Source organism: Mesoplodon bidens (genome assembly GCF_964165515.1).
Source record: "Mesoplodon bidens genome assembly, chromosome: 15".
Taxonomy (NCBI): Eukaryota; Metazoa; Chordata; class Mammalia; order Artiodactyla; family Ziphiidae; genus Mesoplodon; species Mesoplodon bidens.
This window is the reverse complement of record NC_138171.1, coordinates 47,919,786-47,940,092: the sequence shown is the minus strand read 5'-3', so window position 1 is coordinate 47,940,092 and position 20,307 is coordinate 47,919,786. Positions and strand designations below refer to the sequence as shown.

At 46.2% G+C, this 20,307-nt stretch overlaps 1 protein-coding gene and 1 pseudogene across 5 annotated transcripts in view; both read left to right on the top strand.

Annotated features, from left to right (window-relative positions):
* Positions 1–10,515, top strand: part of TNRC6A (trinucleotide repeat containing adaptor 6A) — a 98,090-nt gene extending 87,575 nt beyond the window's left edge. For all 4 annotated transcript variants that reach the window (XM_081255410.1, XM_081255413.1, XM_081255412.1 and 1 more), the window contains 7 exons: positions 57–215; positions 867–1,007; positions 2,426–2,533; positions 3,760–3,981; positions 6,166–6,236; positions 7,022–7,161; positions 7,677–10,515. In XM_081255410.1, coding sequence (XP_081111536.1) covers positions 57–215; positions 867–1,007; positions 2,426–2,533; positions 3,760–3,981; positions 6,166–6,236; positions 7,022–7,161; positions 7,677–8,052 — 1,217 coding nt within the window. In that variant the 3' untranslated portion in view covers positions 8,053–10,515. The remainder of the gene's footprint in view (positions 1–56; positions 216–866; positions 1,008–2,425; positions 2,534–3,759; positions 3,982–6,165; positions 6,237–7,021; positions 7,162–7,676) is intronic.
* Positions 10,516–18,051: 7,536 nt separating this feature from the next.
* LOC308629786 (large ribosomal subunit protein eL21-like) lies at positions 18,052–18,754 on the top strand (annotated as a pseudogene). The gene has a single exon. The product of its transcript is annotated as a large ribosomal subunit protein eL21-like (transcript).
* Positions 18,755–20,307: the final 1,553 nt, after the last annotated feature.

The following is a 20,307-nucleotide window of genomic DNA, read 5'->3' as shown; positions in this document are numbered from 1 at the left end:
GAAATAAATATGATATTACATTTTGCTCACATTTCCCTTCCATTTTCTCTTTTTAGGTGCTATTTCAAGTGGTTTCAGGCTGGAAGAGTCTCCATTCGTTCCCTATGACTTTATGAACAGCAGTACTTCACCAGCCAGTCCTCCGGGTTCAGTAGGAGATGGCTGGCCACGTGCCAAATCGCCTAACGGCTCTAGCAGTGTTAATTGGCCACCAGGTAAAATGCCAACATCTTCTTTTATGAGAGTTTGTGTCCATTAATTAAGGTTTCAATGCCTCTAGATACACTAATGATTTGGCCCTGATTCTGTGTGATTGGACTGAACTACGTGAAGGATGAGGAAGAACACAGAAATGTGAATGGGAAGTTGAGCCCAGGTCTTGGGCTGATGAGTGACCTGGCCCATTACCGGTGCCTTTATGCTCCAATCTGTGAAGGTGGGGTTAGTCCCACAAAGGGATTAGGCCGGCGCGAAGAACGATATAAACCTTCGTTCATTGTTCTTCTCTGGCTGTGTCTGGGGACAGAGGTGGCAGCATTTCCATTTTCTGAGGACTCACCCGAAATGCACCTATGACCTGTTTCATCCGACCCAACTTGCTGTGGCTTTGTGATGTGTAATAAAGCACTTTAAAATGTTACTTTTAAGAATATATAAACCCAGAAAAAAGTTGCAAGTTATTCCTAAAAAGCAGTTTATACTAATTGTGATACTGAGTCAGCCCGTTAGGGTATTGGAAAATAATTTGAGAGTATTGGAAGATATTTGATAATTGCATAGACTTCAGGAATAAAACTTTTGGGCAGTTACTGATGGATTTTCAGATGATGATTAAGCCTGAACTAATTTTAAATTTTTATTTCCAGAATTTCGCCCTGGTGAACCATGGAAAGGTTATCCAAACATTGACCCTGAAACTGACCCTTATGTCACTCCTGGCAGTGTCATAAACAATCTTTCAATTAATACTGTGCGGGAAGTCGACCACCTCAGGGACAGGAACAGTGGTATGTAGGCAGATACGACTCAGGATTTTTGAATGATGCAGGACAGTGGCTCAAAGTAGATGTGAAACTTTGAGCAGCGAGAGTCACTCCAGCACAACACAGCACCTGACCTCCAAGGGGCTCGTGACAGTGATAACAGAATTCTCAATTTCCCGTAGGTGACTCTTTAGCCACTTTTAAAATGATGAGGATTTATTATCGCTTGATGTGGTAAACACAAAGGACCAGCAAACATTTGCTTTCCAGTCACTGTATTAACAACTGAAGGTTGTTACCCATTTTATAACAAGTTTCGTATTGTGGTTATTAAGAAGTGGGTGTTTCTTATGCAAGGTGTTATATTATTATTTGTTCGTACACTCTGGATGTTAAAGAACTTTCATCTGGAGAAGGAATTGGCTTTCTTTGTCTCCCAGAGAGTGAAAATAAGAAAAATTTAAGGGTCGCTGCAGTCCAGATGCACTTTTAATGGGTTATCCAATGAAATCCTCCTCCTGCCTACCACGTGGTTATCTTTCACCCCAGGCATATGTAAGTATTCCATGCATGCAGTAGAAGAAAGGTGAATGAAATGAGTGACGATCTCTTCTCTTGCTGTAACGTACAGCCTCACAGCTGTCCCTTTAAACAGTTTGTAATAAAGAAACTGTAAAACAGTCAACACTTTCTGTTAAATACATAATTTGTTAACAGGTGTTTGCCAGATCACAGTGGTAAGATAAGAATCCTCATCATTCTAAAATGACTGAATTTAGCAGACAGCTATGTACAGAACTAGTTAAAGCCACTCCTTTCACAGGAGAACGTGGGGACAGAGCCCACAATAACACCTCACAGCCTGGTAGTTAGTGAAAGAGTCTGGCAGCCGGAGCTGTCGCAGTGATCCACATAGTGGTCGGGTCTGGGGCTGAACTAGGGTAGTGGTCACGGGGATTGTTTAAAAAATAGGAAGAAAGGCTAGGTTTTCGAGACTTGAGTGTAGGGCACAACGGGAGAGGACAAAGGCCTGGCTCACTGGTAGTGCCAGGGCACCTTGGTGAGGTGCCCAATGAGAAGTCATTAGAGTTCAGAGACAGGCTGGGAGCTCTGGTGGAGCCCACTGCTGAGAGGCAGGACTGGTGGTGTCTCTTGCTGGATCCCATTGTTGGGGTGCATTCTCACAGACAGTGATGAGAAGACCGGAATGGGAGGGATACCTCTTGTGAGCCACGGTGGAAACAGTGAGCAAGCTCTCCACATGCTGTTTTGAAGGCAGGAAGGAAGCTACAGTCATGGGCGCCTTTCCCATGGCCCTGAACATGGCGGTTTCCTTTCTGTGGCATACTGTTAAGTTGCAGGTTCACTGGGTGCTTTTGCTGCTTCTCTAATGCCATGTCCCCTGCTCTGGGGATGACTGACTGTGCTCTTTTCCCGTGTAGGGTCATCCTCATCCTTGAACACCACGCTGCCTTCAACTAGTGCCTGGTCATCCATTCGTGCCTCCAACTACAACGTTCCCCTCAGCAGTACAGCACAAAGCACTTCAGGTGGGCCTTGTCCTGAGTTGGCCAAGGCTCTGGCAGAGGGAGGGGCAGAACCTGGGGCCAGGGCCGTTGTGTTTACCTCGTCTTCTGATCCCGAGTCTTCTTTTCAGGGAGCTGGGAGAGTGTATTTCTGAGCCTGGGAAGATATTTTTAACACCATTTGCCCCCTCTTAAAATTTACTGTATCCAGTAGTCATTTACGAAAATAATCAGGTTTCACTGAATAGCCACTCTCATCTGAGAGCTGTCTCAGATTAAATGTAATTTAGTTCGAAGCAGTAGTCCTCAACAATCTGTAGTGAAGGACCTTTTATTTTTTTAATGCCCAATCCTTTGCAGACTGATAACTTGTGTAAAATACAGTAAACCTGAACTTCGAATTGCTAGAGTACACACTTGGGAGTTACAGCAGCGTCAGATTGCTGGTAGAGTTTACAAACGCTCACTCTGAATTTCTGTATTTGTACTGTCACAGACCAGTAATAAAGTGTGTTGTGACCAGTCTTCCCATCACACTTTGAGACGCGCTGACTTAAAGACATGCTCCTTATGAGCAGGTAGAAAAAATAATTGATGGTGACAGAAATTATAAAGTTTTCTATCCCCTTCTGCTCTCTCGGTTTTTTTTAGTATTATTTCGATTTACTTTTCTGTGTTCCTGGCTGTGCTCTGGACCCGTAGGCAAGTTGCTTAACCTCTCTGAACCTCAGTAAAATGTGTGTGAGGATTAGAGGTAGCGTACACCAAGCGCCCAGCAGCCCAGCGCTCAGCATAGAGCAGCCCCCGGCGAATGTCTGCTGTGAAGATTCCCTGAGTTAGGGCTGCTTTTGTAGTCCTTTTTTCATGAATGAATAACACAGTGCTAAAATCTAATGGCCTAAGTGTTGGTCTAGAGCAACTCATTATGGTTGTTAAGGTATGGACTTCCCACTTGCTACTTTAGAGCAGCTCAAAGCAGTGTTCAGTGTAGTTGTATACGCTGGACTAAGGGTCTCACAGGTCTTAAAACTATTAATAAGAGACAAACAGTCTGTTCTGAGGCAAGGGAGCGGTTTCCTTTTGGCTTTTTGTTTTTCTTCTGCAGTTTAGTTTGATTTGGGGGTTTTTTTAAGTTTTTTTTGTTTGTTTGATTTGCTTTTAGTGGGGGAATTGGTGTTGTCATTAAATTTTCTCTTTTCTGAAAGCATTTATCTCCCCTCTTTCCCACTTTGTTTTTTTCCTTTGAGTAGCCAGAAATAGTGATTCCAAATTGACATGGTCTCCTGGTTCAGTTACAAACACCTCTCTGGCTCATGAGCTGTGGAAGGTCCCTTTGCCACCTAAAAACATCACTGCTCCGTCCCGCCCACCTCCGGGACTGACTGGTCAGAAGCCACCCTTGTCTACGTGGGATAATTCTCCCCTTCGTGTAGGTGGAGGATGGGGAAATTCTGACGCCAGGTATACCCCAGGTAAGACGACATGCATAAGGTGGTTTCATGTGGTTTATTTGCTGAACACTAATCAGTACCAACAGTCTAGTTTAACAGAGACCTAAATAGCAGACTGTTGCATTATCCTCTATAAAGTAAGATTAGAACTTAACTAAACATAAGATTCCTAGTTCATTGCTATCTTCCGCAATTGCCATGCTTTTGAGAGTCTTAAATTTTATTTTAAATTTTGCCCAGTTTACTTACATTTCCCCAAAGACACACACCTGTCAGTGATAAAGTTAATGGAATGAGGATCTCCTTTCCTTCAGAAGTTCCTCAAGGGCTCATCTTATTAGGTATAGTGACTTCCTGCTCATGGCAGGCTTGTCATAATACCATGTCACATGGAGCAGAAGTGTTATCTGACAAGCCTGGGGAGGTGGGAGCAGCCCATCTGGGCCTTGAAGAATGGGGTCTGTTTGGGTAAAAGCTTGGCCTGTACTTAGGATGATCATAAAATTTATTGATTAAACAGGGACGTTTGAGAGTGAAAAGGGGCGCTGTTAATTAACTGTACAGGCCTAAACCAGACTGTCCCAGGAAAGCTGGGAGAGATGGTTCCCTTACCTCTCTACTCCTTCCGTAGATGACTAGCACTGGATTTGTACTGGCATCATGTCCCCACCCGCCTCCCCCCAACATGCACAACACGCACAGCCACAAATACAACTCACAGCTCGTCTACCAGTTCATCCATTCTACCCCGCCCCCGGCAAATGCACCAAACTTTCTCATCTCCAGGATGAAAATTGTAGTAAAACCTCTAATCATTTCTGATCTTTGGACAGGTGATTGGCTGAAATAAAACTTGCAGTGTTTCCTTTGGGGGAAAGTTTTAATTATGTGAAAAAAAGCGCATGAATCTGTTCCAAGCTACTGAATGCAAGTTAGTGTAATTGGTGTCATGTGTAAGTGGTTCTTTCAGGCCACAGACGTCTTTTGGGTGCCAGCTAAGTGCCTGGTGGCACCCTAACCCTCAGGAGGGTTGGTGGAGTTCAGTGGGCTCAGGAAGCCTGTAAGAGTCAGCCAGGTCAGCAGAGGGCGCAGCATGTGCCAGGTGCAGAGACCTGTGAAAGCACAAGGGTTTCCTGCTGGAATTGCTGGAGCTTGGCAAAGGGTGGTGTTCAGGGCAAGCTGACTGGGCACGCGCTGTGTCACGCAGCCATCTTCTTAAGCCACCTGGAGTGTTTCTGAGGCACTGTTTTTTGGGGGGTTTTTTTAAGTTCTTTTTTTTTTTTCACACACACACTGTATTTTATTTTTACAAGAGATAAGTAAACTGACACCAAGCGTTGTAAATGGGTGCCCACAACAAAAGCGACAATGATTGCAATTACCAAACACGAAACACACTCACACTATATGACATATATGTCATATGACTATATGACAGTATGTCATAATATTGACATTCAGTCCAGTAATCCTCCACTGTAACAGCTCCTTTACTTTGCAGTGAAAATTGATTTGTGTATGTTTTGCCTCTGAGTCCTTGTAGGATTTTTTTTTTTTATTCAAACAGAAAGTCACAAAAATTATAATCATCCTCATCAGGTCTGAGGCACTTTTAAGTAGTTGTAGACAGAAGTGACTTGATCATGTCTTAAAGCTCTGCTGCTGGGAGGGAGAGACGATGCTGTAGGGCCGGGCAGGAGAGCCAGGTGTGGAGCCCCTGTGGTAGCCCAGACTGAAACGAGGAATGTCTGGACGACTGCAAGCTCTTAAATCCCCTCGAACTTCACACCCTGTGGGACGTGCATGCAAAGTCATCAGTTGATCATCATGAGCTGAGGCTATTCCCCAAAGGCTACCATTTTGCGATAGTTTTAGCTTTATAAATGGGAAGACCCCAAAGGCATCTGGCCTTTGGTTCACTAGCCCACCATGTGATGAGCTGGCAGCCCTCTGAGCCCCCTCCCCCCAGAGGCAGAGCCACGTGCCCCAGAAATTAACACCTGGTCAGAGCTGGAGTGAGCTGGCGTCCTGGGCCCACAGAGAAAATACCCCATGTAGACGCACAGGTAAGAAGGAAGAGAAGGACCCCACGAGCCTAGATGATCCTCCTGAATGTCTGCAGTTTGACTGGAGTATGTTTGTCCTGAACAGTCATTCAGGCCACAGTCTTGGAAAACTGACTTGTCCTTTTTCTTCCTTGTTTAGGTTCCAGCTGGGGTGAGAGCAGCTCAGGGAGAATAACAAATTGGCTTGTTCTGAAAAACCTTACACCTCAGGTAAGAACATCAGGTATCCTGGCTTACGTGGATACGCCAGGTAGCATGGAAGCAAAGGTTTCCATTCTGGTTTATGTCTGAGATGAGGACTACCCAGGCCTTCCAAGTGGTGCTGAGTAGATGTCAAGGCCGGGCAGAGGAAATAGCAGAGAATGGTCTTTAGATGCCTCAGGCAGGCTGGTGGTCTGCTCCAGTGGTTTTTACAGTATAAAGTGCACGGGAGCTGACCAAAAGTACAGAGTCCTAGACCTCACCCCACAGACTCTCATTTACTATGTCTGGGCTAGGGTCAGGGATCTGCATTTCTATAAGGACATTCAGATGAATTTGATGCAGGTGGTCCTTGTACTGCGCTTGGAGAAAACTTGTCTGCCCTTCTAGATTAGAACATTTTCTTAGTCCCTGGACTGCCCCCTCCTCTGGAGGCTGGGTGTTAAGAGCCCACCCCCCTCCTCCCCAGGGAGCAGTGCCTTGATGCATCCTGTCCTCAGGGCAGGGAAGAGAGAAGACATGAAGCCACAGCAGGGTCAGTGACTAACTAAGGAATTGGGGATCTGGGGAATGTCCAGGAGTCTATAGGCCACAGAGGTATGGCTCTGGGACCAGTGGAGGTGGGGAGGGGGGCACTGTGCCCTGTCACAGCAGTGAGTCCCAGTGAAGAGTGGCACCAGGAGTGAAGACCTTGGGCAAGAGAGAGGGGACCAGAGTCCCAGCCTGGGACAGCCTACCTGGACAGTCTTCATGGCGGTGCGTCTAATTGGCAGTTCCCCCGCTCTGTTTCCTAGATTGACGGCTCAACTCTGCGTACTCTGTGCATGCAGCATGGCCCACTGATAACATTCCACCTGAACCTCCCGCATGGAAATGCTTTGGTCCGTTACAGTTCAAAAGAAGAGGTAGTGAAGGCACAAAAGTCTCTGCACATGTAAGTTGGCCATTCTGCGCATGGCACCTGGAAAATGCCCTTGGGGTTGCAAGTTTGGAATTCTCTCGTTAGGGCTCCCTCGTGTGTATGGAAGTGCAGCTGGTGATTCTGTGTGCCATCTCTGGGCCAGCACTTGGGGGCCCACGGTGAGCGCGTCATAAAAGCTGCGGCCTCACTGTGTCTTGGGCTCCAGGGGCAGTACTCAGAAGGGGTGCATCACACCAAGTCCAAATGGCCCTAGAAAATCCCTTAAATGGCCTGTTAGGAGACAAGAAGCCACGATCTTGATGCCACAACAGCACCGGGTGGCACGGCTGGGCCCGGAGAGCCCTGGGCGCTGTGCCCCCACCGTGTGCAGCCTCCGGGGCACACGCTGGCTGGAAGGGAGGGCACGCTGGGTCCTTGTGTGCCCCGCCCTCTCCCTCTCGCCCTCCACTGCTTTTGTAGCAGAGACAGTGTCACCTTGACTTTGACTCAGACCCCTCAGCTAGCCCGCTTGTGTCTCTCTCCTCCAGGTGTGTACTGGGGAACACTACTATTCTTGCTGAGCTTGCCAGTGAAGAGGAGATAAGTCGTTTCTTTGCACAAAGTCAGTCTCTGACCCCTTCTCCCAGCTGGCAGTCTCTCGGGTCCAGCCAGAGCCGGCTGGGCTCCCTCGACTGTTCCCACTCATTCTCCAGCCGGACCGATCTCAATCACTGGAATGGTGCTGGGCTGTCGGGAGCTAACTGTGGAGACCTTCACGGCACTTCCCTCTGGGGGACCCCACATTATTCCACAAGCTTGTGGGGTCCCCCAAGCAGCAGCGACCCCCGGGGAATTAGCAGCCCGTCCCCCATTAATGCTTTTCTTTCTGTTGACCACCTGGGTGGGGGTGGAGAGTCCATGTAACAGTGTAGACTCGACTCAGAACTGCGACCTCAAGACGCGAAAGAAAGGAGCACTAAGTTGGGCTCGCCGCCTGCAGCCAGGGCCACCTGTGGGAACAGCTATTCTCTGCACATTTTCCACTTTGTTTTCCCTGAAACATATCAGTTTGAATACTTGAATCATGCAGGCCAATATTATAATGTGAAAAGGTATCTATCTATTTACACTCCCAAATAGCGCCATACATGCTACACCGTATAGAATGAGCTCACTTGTGTATATTCATCATGTTTAGCCTTTGGGTTCTTTTTTTTTTTTTCCCCTTTCTACCCCACCCCCCCGCCCCATTCATTCTTTTTCTCTTCTTTTCTTTTTTTCTTTTTGCAAAACCATTTTTTGGGCTGATAATGTATGAGCTTTTAACTTTGCACTGAATGATGTTCTCTCCGTCTAATCGGCAATATGGGGGGGCAGCTGTTCCAGTGTAAATGTTTACTCAAGGATGTTCTTAAAAGGTGTGCGCTCTCTACTATGCCTTGATGTTTGCCTACCTTATTGTGGTATCGTGGAGTTTAAAAGATCAAGTTATGATACTGACTTAGGACTATAAATGAAAGTATTGCACCAGTTTTTTCATGTTATAAAACTAAAGAATTTCGCTCTGCAGTTTGAAAAACTGTGGCCACAGCTGTGACTTGCAGCCCACCTGCCACCCAGGACGGGCCCTGCACTTTGAATAGGCTTTCCATTTTGTTTTGAGGGTTCCCACGTTGAACCTTCTTGTTTACAGATTTTTTTGTTTGTTTTTTGAGAAAAAAATGTTTACTCTTCCATCATTTAAAAAAAAATTAAAAGACAAAAAAAAATGGAGGATGATTTAAAAGATGCTTTCTATCTCTGGGAAAAAGGAGCAGCATTTGGCCATGTTCTTTTGTTTTTCTATTCCTGTCCTAAATCAAAGAGCATGGTTCTCAGGAAAACCAGTTCCCCAGTTTAAAAAAAAAAAAAAACAACAAAAAAAAAAACCTCCTTGTAGTTTCTTATAGGAAAAAAAGAAAAACCCCAACTTTTAGCACTGATACTACATATTGCTCTGTTAAAGAATTTTCTCTGCCAAAAAGAAAAAAAACAAAAAACAAAAAAAACGCTTAAAGCTGGAGTTTGAGATTCTGCTTTCAGATGCTGTCTTTTTATTAGTGAGTGATGATGGTTTGCTAATAATCAGTAGGTAATAATTTTTTGTAATCCCATCAAGTGGCTCTATATGTTTCTGCTCTCTTGTGACTGTGTTAATGTTTAACTGTTGTACCTTAAAGCCGAAATCAGTAACTATGCATACTGTAACCAAGGTATTGGGCTTACAGAATTGTTCGTTGTATAAAGAAAATTTTAAATGTTGTTGCAAACTAACGAGTTACACCATTTTTAAAATTTCTTTCTCTCCTTTCCCCTTTTTTTGCCCACAAATGGTATTATAATGCTTGCTTAGTCAAAGAAGAGAGACTAAACAAGGGTAAAAATTTTAACAGTGCAGAATTTGCCATCATTTCATTGCCTTGATTCTAACTGTTTGTGTCCTAAGATGCAAAAGAAGTCAGTGGCTTTTAACTGTTTACAAATAGAATGTGATTGTAAAATGTACAGTTTGGTTGTGTTTGAATTATGAAATTTCTTCAGATATAATAAACCATGACTTTTTGGCTGCTCAACATTAATTGTCTCTTTTTTGTGAATTTATTTGTACGCTCTTTTTTATAATGGAAGTTTCAAAGTTGCTATGTATGAGGGTTCTCATAGAGCAACCGGTAAAAATCTAAGCAAATATTTGAATATTTTATCCGAACTTATACACAATTTCACCCTGAAATAATGTGAGAACAATGGGAAACTGTCGCTTGCTCCTTCCTGCCCTCTTTGAGCATCTTTGGGATCTTGTTGCTCAAAACTCTTCTGTGACTTCATCTTCCCCACCATTTGTGCCCATCTCAAGCCTCAGCAAGAGACCATATGGAACATGAAGCTTAATGACTTGACAGTGTTCTAGTGTTAAACTCTCATACCTCTGTTACACAACGAGAAATGCCACAGCCTGGACTGGCCTCTTTCTTCCCCCTTCACGGCCCTCCTCCCTCCTCACTGCGGGAGCTCCGGGGCAGAACCTGTGTACGTATTTCAGTGTATGGCTTCAGATCCTGCTCCAACTTGCCAGGTGTAAGCTAATGTTGGTGGACACCTTAATATAAGCAAATGTTGTTCAATGCATTCAATGTATATTGACTTCCATACTGGTTTTTCCAAAAACCAAAGGTAGCTTTGAAAAGCCACGTCTGGAAATGTTTGGCACGTTAAGCTGATTGACCTTGTGGGGCTTTGAGTAGAGTATATAATTGACTTCATAACCGCGTTAATTGTATTGTTAAAGTGTTTGGGAGTTTTTTGCGCTTGTTATGTGAAAATAAAGTGTTTGATTTAAAAAATTAAAAAGTGGTTTGGTGTTTGCCTAGTCCTTAAATAACAACAGTTCTGGTCCCTAAGCGACTGTGTTACTCCTAAATCTTTCTTAATCTCTCCCAACTGCCTGTCCCTTAGTCTTTAGTCCAGGCCATGAGTTTGACCATGACATTCCCCTGGCTCTGTGACCTCAAGTCACTAACAGCCTGTAAGAGTTGATCTAAACATTGTAACACGTCCAGTCATGCATCTCCAAATATAGCTCGCAAGGGCCACACAGCTTCTGTGCCCCTGGACGTGTCTTAGCTCTAGACATCCTGAGCTGCTGTGCCTCGCTGCTCTGGCTCCACTCTCCTTCCCCTGTAGGCCTGCCCAACCCTGCCTTTCCCTCAAAGACAGTCATCACTGGCTTCAGCTTACCCGGGGTGTTTTTTTTTCCTCCATCAAATTTAGGTACGTCCTCCCGTTGGTGCTTGCTTCAAAACCGTGATCCCCTTTCTGATCGTTGCTGTTGATGAGTGAGCTGCAGCCAGTGCATAATCTCTTGCTAGTCTTTGTAATCCACGGGGTCACACACAGAGTAGGTGCTGAGTAGATACTGAAGGGATAACAGCTGTTGGCGGTTGACATTTGAGGACCAAAAATTGTGGTAGTGCCGTGCTGTCAAACTGTGAGGGTGGGTGAGCCAGGGAAGGTGGAGGTGAAGTTCTTGACAGGTGGGGTCTAAGTAGTGTTAAGATAACGACTGAGCTGAAGGAGGAGATAGCTGAATCAAGATGGGAAGACAAGGAGGTTGCACTGAGCAAGCTGGCTTAACATTTGGCTGAGAGATAATTTGCATGCATTGGAACTTGACTGATTTTCCCTCTTCAAAGCTTAGGAGATCTTTTCCAGTCGATCCTTTGATTTCAGATGTGAGCGGCGGGGTCCCTGGACGAGAGCCAGAAACCACCCAGATGAAACTTGAGAGCCCCTTACAGAGACCAGGGCTTTGGCCCAGCCTCTGAGTAGGTGTTTGCAGGGTCCTGGGTGGGGTGGGGATAACAGTAACAGTATGTTAAAGGCTTCTCTACATACCTAGTGTTTGTACGTGTTTTCTCTAGGGCCCAGCCTGGCCCTAGAACAGGAAACCAAGTCCTAGTACAGCGTGGCTCAATTTGTCCACCAACACACTCCCAAAGTTAAGGAGAGGATGGAAGGTGTGGATCTCTCTGGGATCTGGGGGCAGAGTTTTGAACTCTTCACTTTAGGTTAAAGCTGCATATGAATGTTGCATTTGGCTCCATCATACCCATTTTCACCTAGAAATAATGTCTCAAATAGCCAGTTACATTGCTGTCCTTCAAAAAGTCTCTGATGCTTCAGAAAGATGGGCCATGATAAGGCCCACGAACCCTACTTGAACTGAAGAAGCAGGGCTGGAGAGCTCCAGCTCTGGATGACTTGAGTGTCAGAGATCGCTCTGGTAAAGGGGCATCAGAGAGACTTCCCAGTCCTGATGTTAACACAAGTTCATGTGCCCAATGCACAGTGAGGCCAAACAAATTGAAACGTCAGAGTTTGGAGCAGAGAAAGGTTTATTGCAGGGCCATGCAGGGAGACAAGATGGCTCATGCCCTAAAAAGCCTCAAGCTCCAAGGGTTTCAGCAAAGCATTTTTAAAAGCCAGGTGAGGGAGCGGGGGTCCCAGGGTACTGATCAGCTCGTGTACAATTCTCTGATTGGCTGATGATGAGGGAACAGGGCGGTGTCACAGGGGTTAACTATCAGTCCTTAGGCTCCAGCAGGCCTGGGGCTATGTGCTCATGGTCATCAAGTAGTTAACACCTTCCATTTGGTGGGGGGCTGTTTCACATCTGCAGAACAACTCAGGAAATTTGCATCAAATACCATTATCTAGGTACTTCCTGGAGGAGCTAAAGCAGAGTATCTAGGGGAAGGCCCCCATAGGGTCCTGCTAGGTTACACTGAGTCTCTGGGCCCTGTCTCAGCCCTCAGGGACCAGTATGCCCCTGTCCTGACCAGCCATTGACTCACTAGGTAGAGAAGCACCCCAACCTGCTGGTACAGCAGGGTTGGGCTTTGGATAGTGAGGGAAGCTGTATCCACAGTCCAGCAACTTCTAGAAGAGGACAAACTTGGATCCCAAGATCTAAACAGTCTGCAAGCCTGAATCCAATTCATGGACCCCATTACCATGTTACCAGTGTAGCCAAAATCTGGCCTCTGTACCCGGTACCGAACTGAGTCTCAGAGACAGAGTTCTGGGTGAAGTAGAAAAGAATAGCTTTATTGCTTTGCCAGGCAAAACGGGCCACAGCGGGCTAGTGCCCTCAAAACTGTGTATCCTGACGTGGAGGGGTTAGTGAGGTGATTTATAGTAATGGTTCCAAGAGGGTGTGGTCAGCTTGTGGATATTCTTCCGATTGGTTGATGGTGAGGCAATTGGGAGTCAGCCTCATCAACCTTCTGGATCCATCCAGTCTGGGGTCTGTGCTTGTGGACAGCATACAGTTAACTTCTCCCACCTGGTGGGCGTTTCAGTATCTGCAACACAGCTCAAAAACATTGTTACGTGTATCCTTTGAGGGGGAACCAGGACCCTGCCCCAAGGCTGTACTATTGTTTCTTGACTGCTCCTTCCTTGTCTCTGCATCCCCTCCCTTCCCTGATTAGCAACTGTTTGAACCTGCCCTTTGGAACTCAGGGAAGGGCATGGAGGCTGAATGAAGCCTTTTTCCTGCAAATAAGAAATGGGGGACCCAGAAAGGCTTTTGTGCCCAGGAGCCCCTCAGGGTCCTGCTCAGTTGCACCATATCACTGAACCACCTGGGTTTTCGCTGATTTCATAGTTTTAGAAATCAACTCCTGGGGCTTCCCTGGTGGTGCAGTGGTTAAGAGTCTGCCTGCCAATGCAGGGGACACGGGTTCGAGCCCTGATCCAGGAAGATCCCACATGCCACGGAACAACTAACCCCGTACGCCACAACTACTGGGCCTGTGCTGTAGAGCCCGTGAGCCACAACTACTGAGCCCGCGTGCTGCATCGACTGAAGCCCACGCGCCTAGAGCCCATGCTCCACAATAAGAGAAGCCACCGTAATGAGAAGCCCGCACACTGCAACAAAGACCCAACACAGTCAAAAATAAATAAAAATTTTAAAAAAATAATAAAAATAAAGACCATCTTAGTTACATAAGTAGCTGTTCAGGTGACAGGCAGAAGTGGGATTTCCTGAGTGCCTAAGGCCCAGGGAACATGGCAGAGGGAAAGCTCTTCCCATGGGCCCACCCATGCCCTTGAGAGTAGGTACCGTTTGGACTTCCCTTGTGGTCCAGTGATTAAGACTCCGTCCGCCCTTCCACTGCAGGGGGCATGGGTTCGATCCCTCGCTGGAGAATTAAGATCCCGCATGCCTGTGGCCAAAAAAAAAAAAAAGGGGGAGAGAGTAGGTAAAATAATCTTTATTGGTTAAGGGCATGGCTTTTGGAATTAGACCACTCTGGGTTGAAATTCTCATCAGACCACCTACTAGCTCAGTCCCTGACCCCCAACATCAAAAATCCATCTGCTTTTCCCCCAAAAGAGATCCTTAATCTGACCATCTCTCCAACCTCACCCCCACAACCTCAGCCCGGACGTCTCCTGCTGGAGCCACTTCTCTCTTCTCCCAGCTTCTGCTCCTGCCCCACAGTCCACCCTCCTCACAACAGCTAGGGCGAGCTTTGCTTCTTACCCTTTTAAAAACCAACATAAATTTTGGACTTCTCTGGTGGTGCAGTGGTTAAGAATCCATTTGCCAATGCAGGGGACACAGGTTCGATCCCTGGTCCGGGAAGATCCCACAAGCTGCAGAGCAACTAAGCCCATGCGCCACAACTACTGGGCCTGTGCTCTAGAGCCCGCGAGCCACAACTACTGAGCCCACGAGCCACAACTACTGAAGTCCATGCACCTAGAGCCCGTGCTCTGCAACAAGTGAAGCCACCGCAATGAGAAGCCTGCGCAGTGCAACAAAGAGTAGCCCCCGCTCGCCGCAACTAGAGAAAGCCTGTGTGCAACAATGAAGACCCAACGCAGGCAAAAATAAATAAAATTTTTTTAAAAATTAAAAACCAACATGATTTTCATACAGTGCTGGAACCCAGTTCTAACGTGTACCACTCAGTGGGTTTGGGCAAATGCGTGCACTCATGTAGCCCTCATCCCAGTCAAGATATAACCTGAGTCCATCACCCCAGAAAGTCCTCTTGTACCACTAAACTCTAGGGCCTCGGCTCAATTACATCACCACCACGTTTACGACCCTCCGATGGCTTTCCGAAACATTTAGGAAAAAATCCAAACCCTTACCGCAGCCTGCAAGCTGGTGTACCCAAGACTGTCACCCCCCTGTCCTCACCTGCTCTCCTCTCTTCAGCCCTCCCCAGACCTTCTTTCTCACTCCTGCCCCGGGGCATCCCCTCTTCCTCTGAATCAGTCATGACCCAGGTGTTCAGCTGGCTGACTCCTGATCCCACCCGGGGCAGAGGTGCCTTTGCACAGAACCCTTCCCCAGACTCCTCTTGAATAGTCCCCTCCCACCCACAGCTGTTCTCAAGTCCAGGACAGTGATTCTCAACTGGCGGCGATTTTGGGCCCCGCCCCAGGGGACAGTTGGCAATGTCTGGAGACATCTTTGCTGTTACAACTAGGGGGAGGGAGGACTGCTCCTGGCATCCAGTGGGTAGGGATGCTACTAGATGTCCTTGAGTGCACAGGACAGACCCCACAGCAAAAGATGATCCAGCTCCAAGTGCCAACAGCGCAGAGGATGAGAAGCCAGGTGTAGCACGTGCCCTGTTTTATTTCCTTCAGAGCATCGCTTGCCATCTCCCAGGAGTCCGAGTGCGTTACCAGAACAAACGCAGTGTCATCCTCCCATCAGACTGCGGAGTGAAGATCACATCTGGTCACGCCCCAGCCGCCAGCCCTTCAGTGGCTCCCACTGCACTTGGCAAAACCACAAGCTCCTTCCCGTGGCCTTCAAGGCCCTGCAGGACCGGCCCTGTTGGCCTCGACCTCCCCTGTTGCCCTTTCCACCAGCTCACCAGCCTTCCACTGGCTTCCCTCCAGTCCCTCAGTAGGTCCAGCCCTCTCTCCCCACCAGCCTGTGGCTCCCTGTCAGCAATGGCTGGATGCTCTGCCCCGCCCCCGTCAGCTCTTCATGCACCTCACATGGGGGCTGGGGACATCCTTCTCATCCTCCAGTCACAGACTGGGGGAAGCAGGCCCTCCCTGCAAGACGTACTGAGAACAACTGAATCCATCCATATTCAGGGATGGGGAGATGGAGCCCACCCTTTGGGGGATGGGGATGCAGTTTCCCTGGAGAGGCAGGACCGGGATGGTGGAGAGGCAAGGGAGGTACGTGGTGTGTGAGATGGAAGAGGCACTCACTCCCAAGGGCACTTGCACACCCCTGGCAGTGAGGGTCTCCACCCTGGGGAGGGGCGACAGGCTAAAGAAGGGTGTCTCCATCCTGGGAGTGAGGGCACAGGCTAAGGAAAGACGTTGCCACCCTGGTGGGGGGAAGGGGCAGGGTAAGGGAGAGGCTCTCCAAGAAAATGACCATTAAAAAGAGGGGAGGGGGCGTGACTTGTTCTGAAGTGACCTGGCCCTCAGCCATCTGTCCCTGCCCCTGGATGTTATGATTCTGGATGTTTCTGTGAGAGTGTCTTTGGATGATATTAACACCTAAAATTTTTTTATTTTATTTTATTTTTTCTTTAAATATTTATTTATTTATTTATTTGGCTGCATTGGGTCTTAGTTGTGGCACACGGATCTTCACTGTGGCATGCAGGATCTTTTGTTGTGGCCCATGGGCTCTAGAGCGCGCAGACTTAGTTGCTCCACGGCATGTGGTATCTTAGTTCCCCAACCAGGGATCAAACCCCTGTCCCCTGCATTGGAAGGCAGATTCTTAACTACTGGGCCACTAGGGAAGTCCCAAGATTAACATTTAAATTCGTAGACTTTGATTAAAGCAGATTGTCCTTCATAGTGCAGGTGGGCCTCATCCAATCAGTTGAAGGCTTTAATTGAGCAAAAGGCTGATCCTCCTTGGAACAAGAAGGAATGAATTCTGACAGCAGATGGCCTTTGAATTATAACTACACCGTTGACTCTTCCTGGGTCTCCAGCCTGCTGGACTACCCTGAAGATTTTAGATTTGCTGACCTCTGTAGTCACATAAGCCAATGCCTTAAATGTCCTATTATTTCTATTCTTCTGGAGAACCCTGACTAACACAGAATCTTAAATCCCAGAGTGAGACTATCCTCATAACAGAAAGCATAATAACTGTGCTATTAGACGTAGAATAGTTAGGAGCAGTGATCAGACAAACTAAAGCTGGTTTAAGTGTATGCCTCCAGTAGGTTGCCACTTCTGGAAAAAATCAGTTGTATTTTTGTCTTTATTGATCTACTTTCACTCCAAGAGCATTTGCTTCTTTTTTTTCATAACAAGTTTGAGAGATAATTCACATGCCATAAAATCCAGTGGTTTCTAGTATATTCACAGTTGTGGGGTCATCACCATGGTCAGGTTTAGAACATTTTCATTATTCTGTACCATTAGCAGTCACTCCCCATCTCCTCTCCGTCTGCCAGCCCTAGGCAACCACTAACCTACTTTCTGCCCCTATAGATCTGTCTATTCTGGGCGTTTTATATAAACCATCTATATCATATGATATGTGACCTTCCATGTCTGGCTTAGTGCAAATTTCACTTAGCATAATGTTTTAAAGGTTCATCTATGTGTGGCATGTGTCAGAAAATGGAATAATATTCCATTGTATGGATAGACCACATTTTGTTTATCCATTCATCAGCTGATGGACATTTGGGTTGTTTCTACTCTTTGGCTATGATGAATAATGCTACTATGAACATTCATGCACAGTTTTTGCATGAGAGCATTAGCTTCCTAAGAGACAGTGGTCGTCTGTTTTTCCTCCTCTCGATTCTCCAGTGCCCAGAAGAGTGTGTGGTTGGTGGCAGGCAGATAATAACGATGTGCTGAATGGTTGCATGGCTGGGTGGCCTTGCTGATGACATTGAATAGCCCTGAGTCTGCTTCCTTAGTTGTACAACAGAACTATAATACAATCTGAGTCCACTATCCCTAATCTACAATTTTTTGTTTGTTTGTTTGTTTGTTTGTTTGTTCTGCGGCTGCACTGCACAGTTTGTGGGATCTTAGTTCTCCGACCAGGGATCGAATCCGTGCCCCCTGCATTGGAAGGTGGATTCTCTACCACTGGACCACCAGGGAAGTCCTGGCTGTTTCTTAAACACCTAATTTTACACTGACCATGTGATCCAGCCATTCCCCACCTAGGCGTGTACTCAAGAGAAAGGAAGAAACGTGTCTATTCAAAGACTTATGCTGTTGTGCGCAGCACTTTATTTACAGTCTCCCCAAACTGGAAACAACTCAAGTATCTGCCAACAGATGCACAGAGAAACAAACTGTGGCTTCCTTTTGGCCGGAACCGCCATCTTCCAGTAATTCGCCAAAATGACCAACACAATGGGAAAGAGGAGGGGCACCCGCTACTTGTTCTCTAGGCCTTTTAGAAAACATGGAGTTGTTCCTCTGCCCACATACATGAGAATGTACAAGAAAGTTGACATTGCAGATATCAAGGGAATGGGCACTGTTCAGAAGGAATGCCCCATAAATGTTACCATGGCAAAACTGGAAGAGTCTACCATGTTACCCAGCATGCTGTTGACATCATTGTAAACAAACAAGTTAAGGGCAAGATTCTTGACAAGAAAATTAATGTGCATATCGAGCATATTAAGCACTCTAAGAGCCAACATAGCTTCCTGAAACGTGTGAAGGAAAATGATCAGAAAAAAAGCAAGCCAAAGAGAAAGGTACTTGGGTTCAACTGAAGTGCCAGCCTGCTCCACCCAGAGAAGCACACTTTGTGAGAACCAATGGAAAGGAACCTGAACTGTTGGAGCCTGTTCCTTATGAATTCATGGCATGATGGTGTAAAGAAAATAAAAGACCTGGACTGTAAAAACAAACAAACAAAAAAAAACCAAACAAGGACTCCCTGGTGGCGAAGTGGTTAAGAATCCACCTGCCAAAGCAGGGGACACGGGTACAAGCCCTGGTGTGGGAAGATCCCACATGCCATGGAGCAACTAAGCCTGTGCACCACAACTACTGAGCCTGCTCTCTAGAGCCCACCAGCCACAACTACTGAGTCTGCATGCCACAATTGCTGAAGCCTGCACGCCTAGAGCTCGTGGTCCACAACAAGAGAAGCTACTGCAATGAGAAGCCCACGCACCACAATGAAGAGTAGCCCCCTCTCACCACAACTAGAGAAAGCCCGCATGCAGCAAGGAAGACACAACGCAGCCAAAAATAAAATATAAATAAATAAATAAATTTATAAAAAAATAAAATTTGGTATATCCATACAACAGAACTGTCATGGAAAAGAATGTATATATAATATATATATGTATAACTGAATCACTTATCTGTACAGCAGAAATTAACACAACATTGTAAATCAACTATACTTTAAAAATTTTTAATTAAAAATATCAATTGATCAATCAATCAATACAATGGAACTATAACTATAGATAAACCCAACTACATGGATGAATCTCAAAATAATGATGCTATGTGAAAAAATCCAAACAAAAAAGAGTGCATGGGGCTTCCCTGGTGGCGCAGTGGTTGAGGGTCCGCCTGCCGATGCAGGGGACACGGGTTCATGCCCCGGTCCAGGAAGATCCCACATGCCGCGGAGCAGCTGGGCCCGTGCGCCATGGCCGCTGAGCTTGTGCGTCCGGAGCCTGTGCTCTGCAATAGGAGAGGCCACAACAGTGAGAGGCCCGCGTACCGAAAAAAAAAAAGATTATTTGTAAATAACAAATGTTGGCGAGGATGTGGAGGAAAGAGAGCCCTTGTGCACTGTTGGTGGGAACGTAAATTAGTGCAGCCACTGTGGAAAACAGTATGCAGGTTTCTCAAAAAACTAAAAACAGAGCTACCACATGACCTAGCAATTCCACTCCTGGGTATATACCCAAAGAAAACAGAAACACTAATTTGAAAAGATACGTGCACCTCAGTGTTCATAGCAGCATTACTTATTTCGACAAAAATTCAATTAACAATCAAGTTAAGGAGAAAAAAAAAGAATTTTATTTGAGCCAAATTGAGGATTGTAACCCAGGAAACAGACTCTTAGAAAGCTCTGAGAGCTAACTTGCCTATTAGAAGCCAAAAGCACAGTCATACACATTTTCGAGACTAAGGACCATATATCAAAATGTACATACTGATAATTTTACATAAAGTTCACCAAGGATACATAGTCCAAGTAAGCATGTACAAGGCGAGAAGCAGGTCATCATGACCCCCTGCAGAGTTGGGGAAGAACACTATTCTTTTAAGAAGTTACATTGCTAGTGTCAGAAGAAAGAAAAAAATTGATTTTTACGGGTGAGCAGGCACTCCCATCTTTGAGGAGCTCTGGTTAATGTGTAATGCAGATGCACACTGCACATTAGGGAGGGAGGGAGGGAAGAGGGCCAAGCAAACACAGAGAATGCTAAGTTTAATTTTTCTTGTCTCGCTTAAAATATAAATTTTATTTCATCCCTTATGCTAGCCAAGATATGGAAGCAACCTAAGTGTCCACCAACAGATGAATGGATAAAGAAGATGTGGGATATATACATTGATACAGTAGAATACTACTCAGCCATAAGAAAGAATAAAATGTTGCCATTTGTA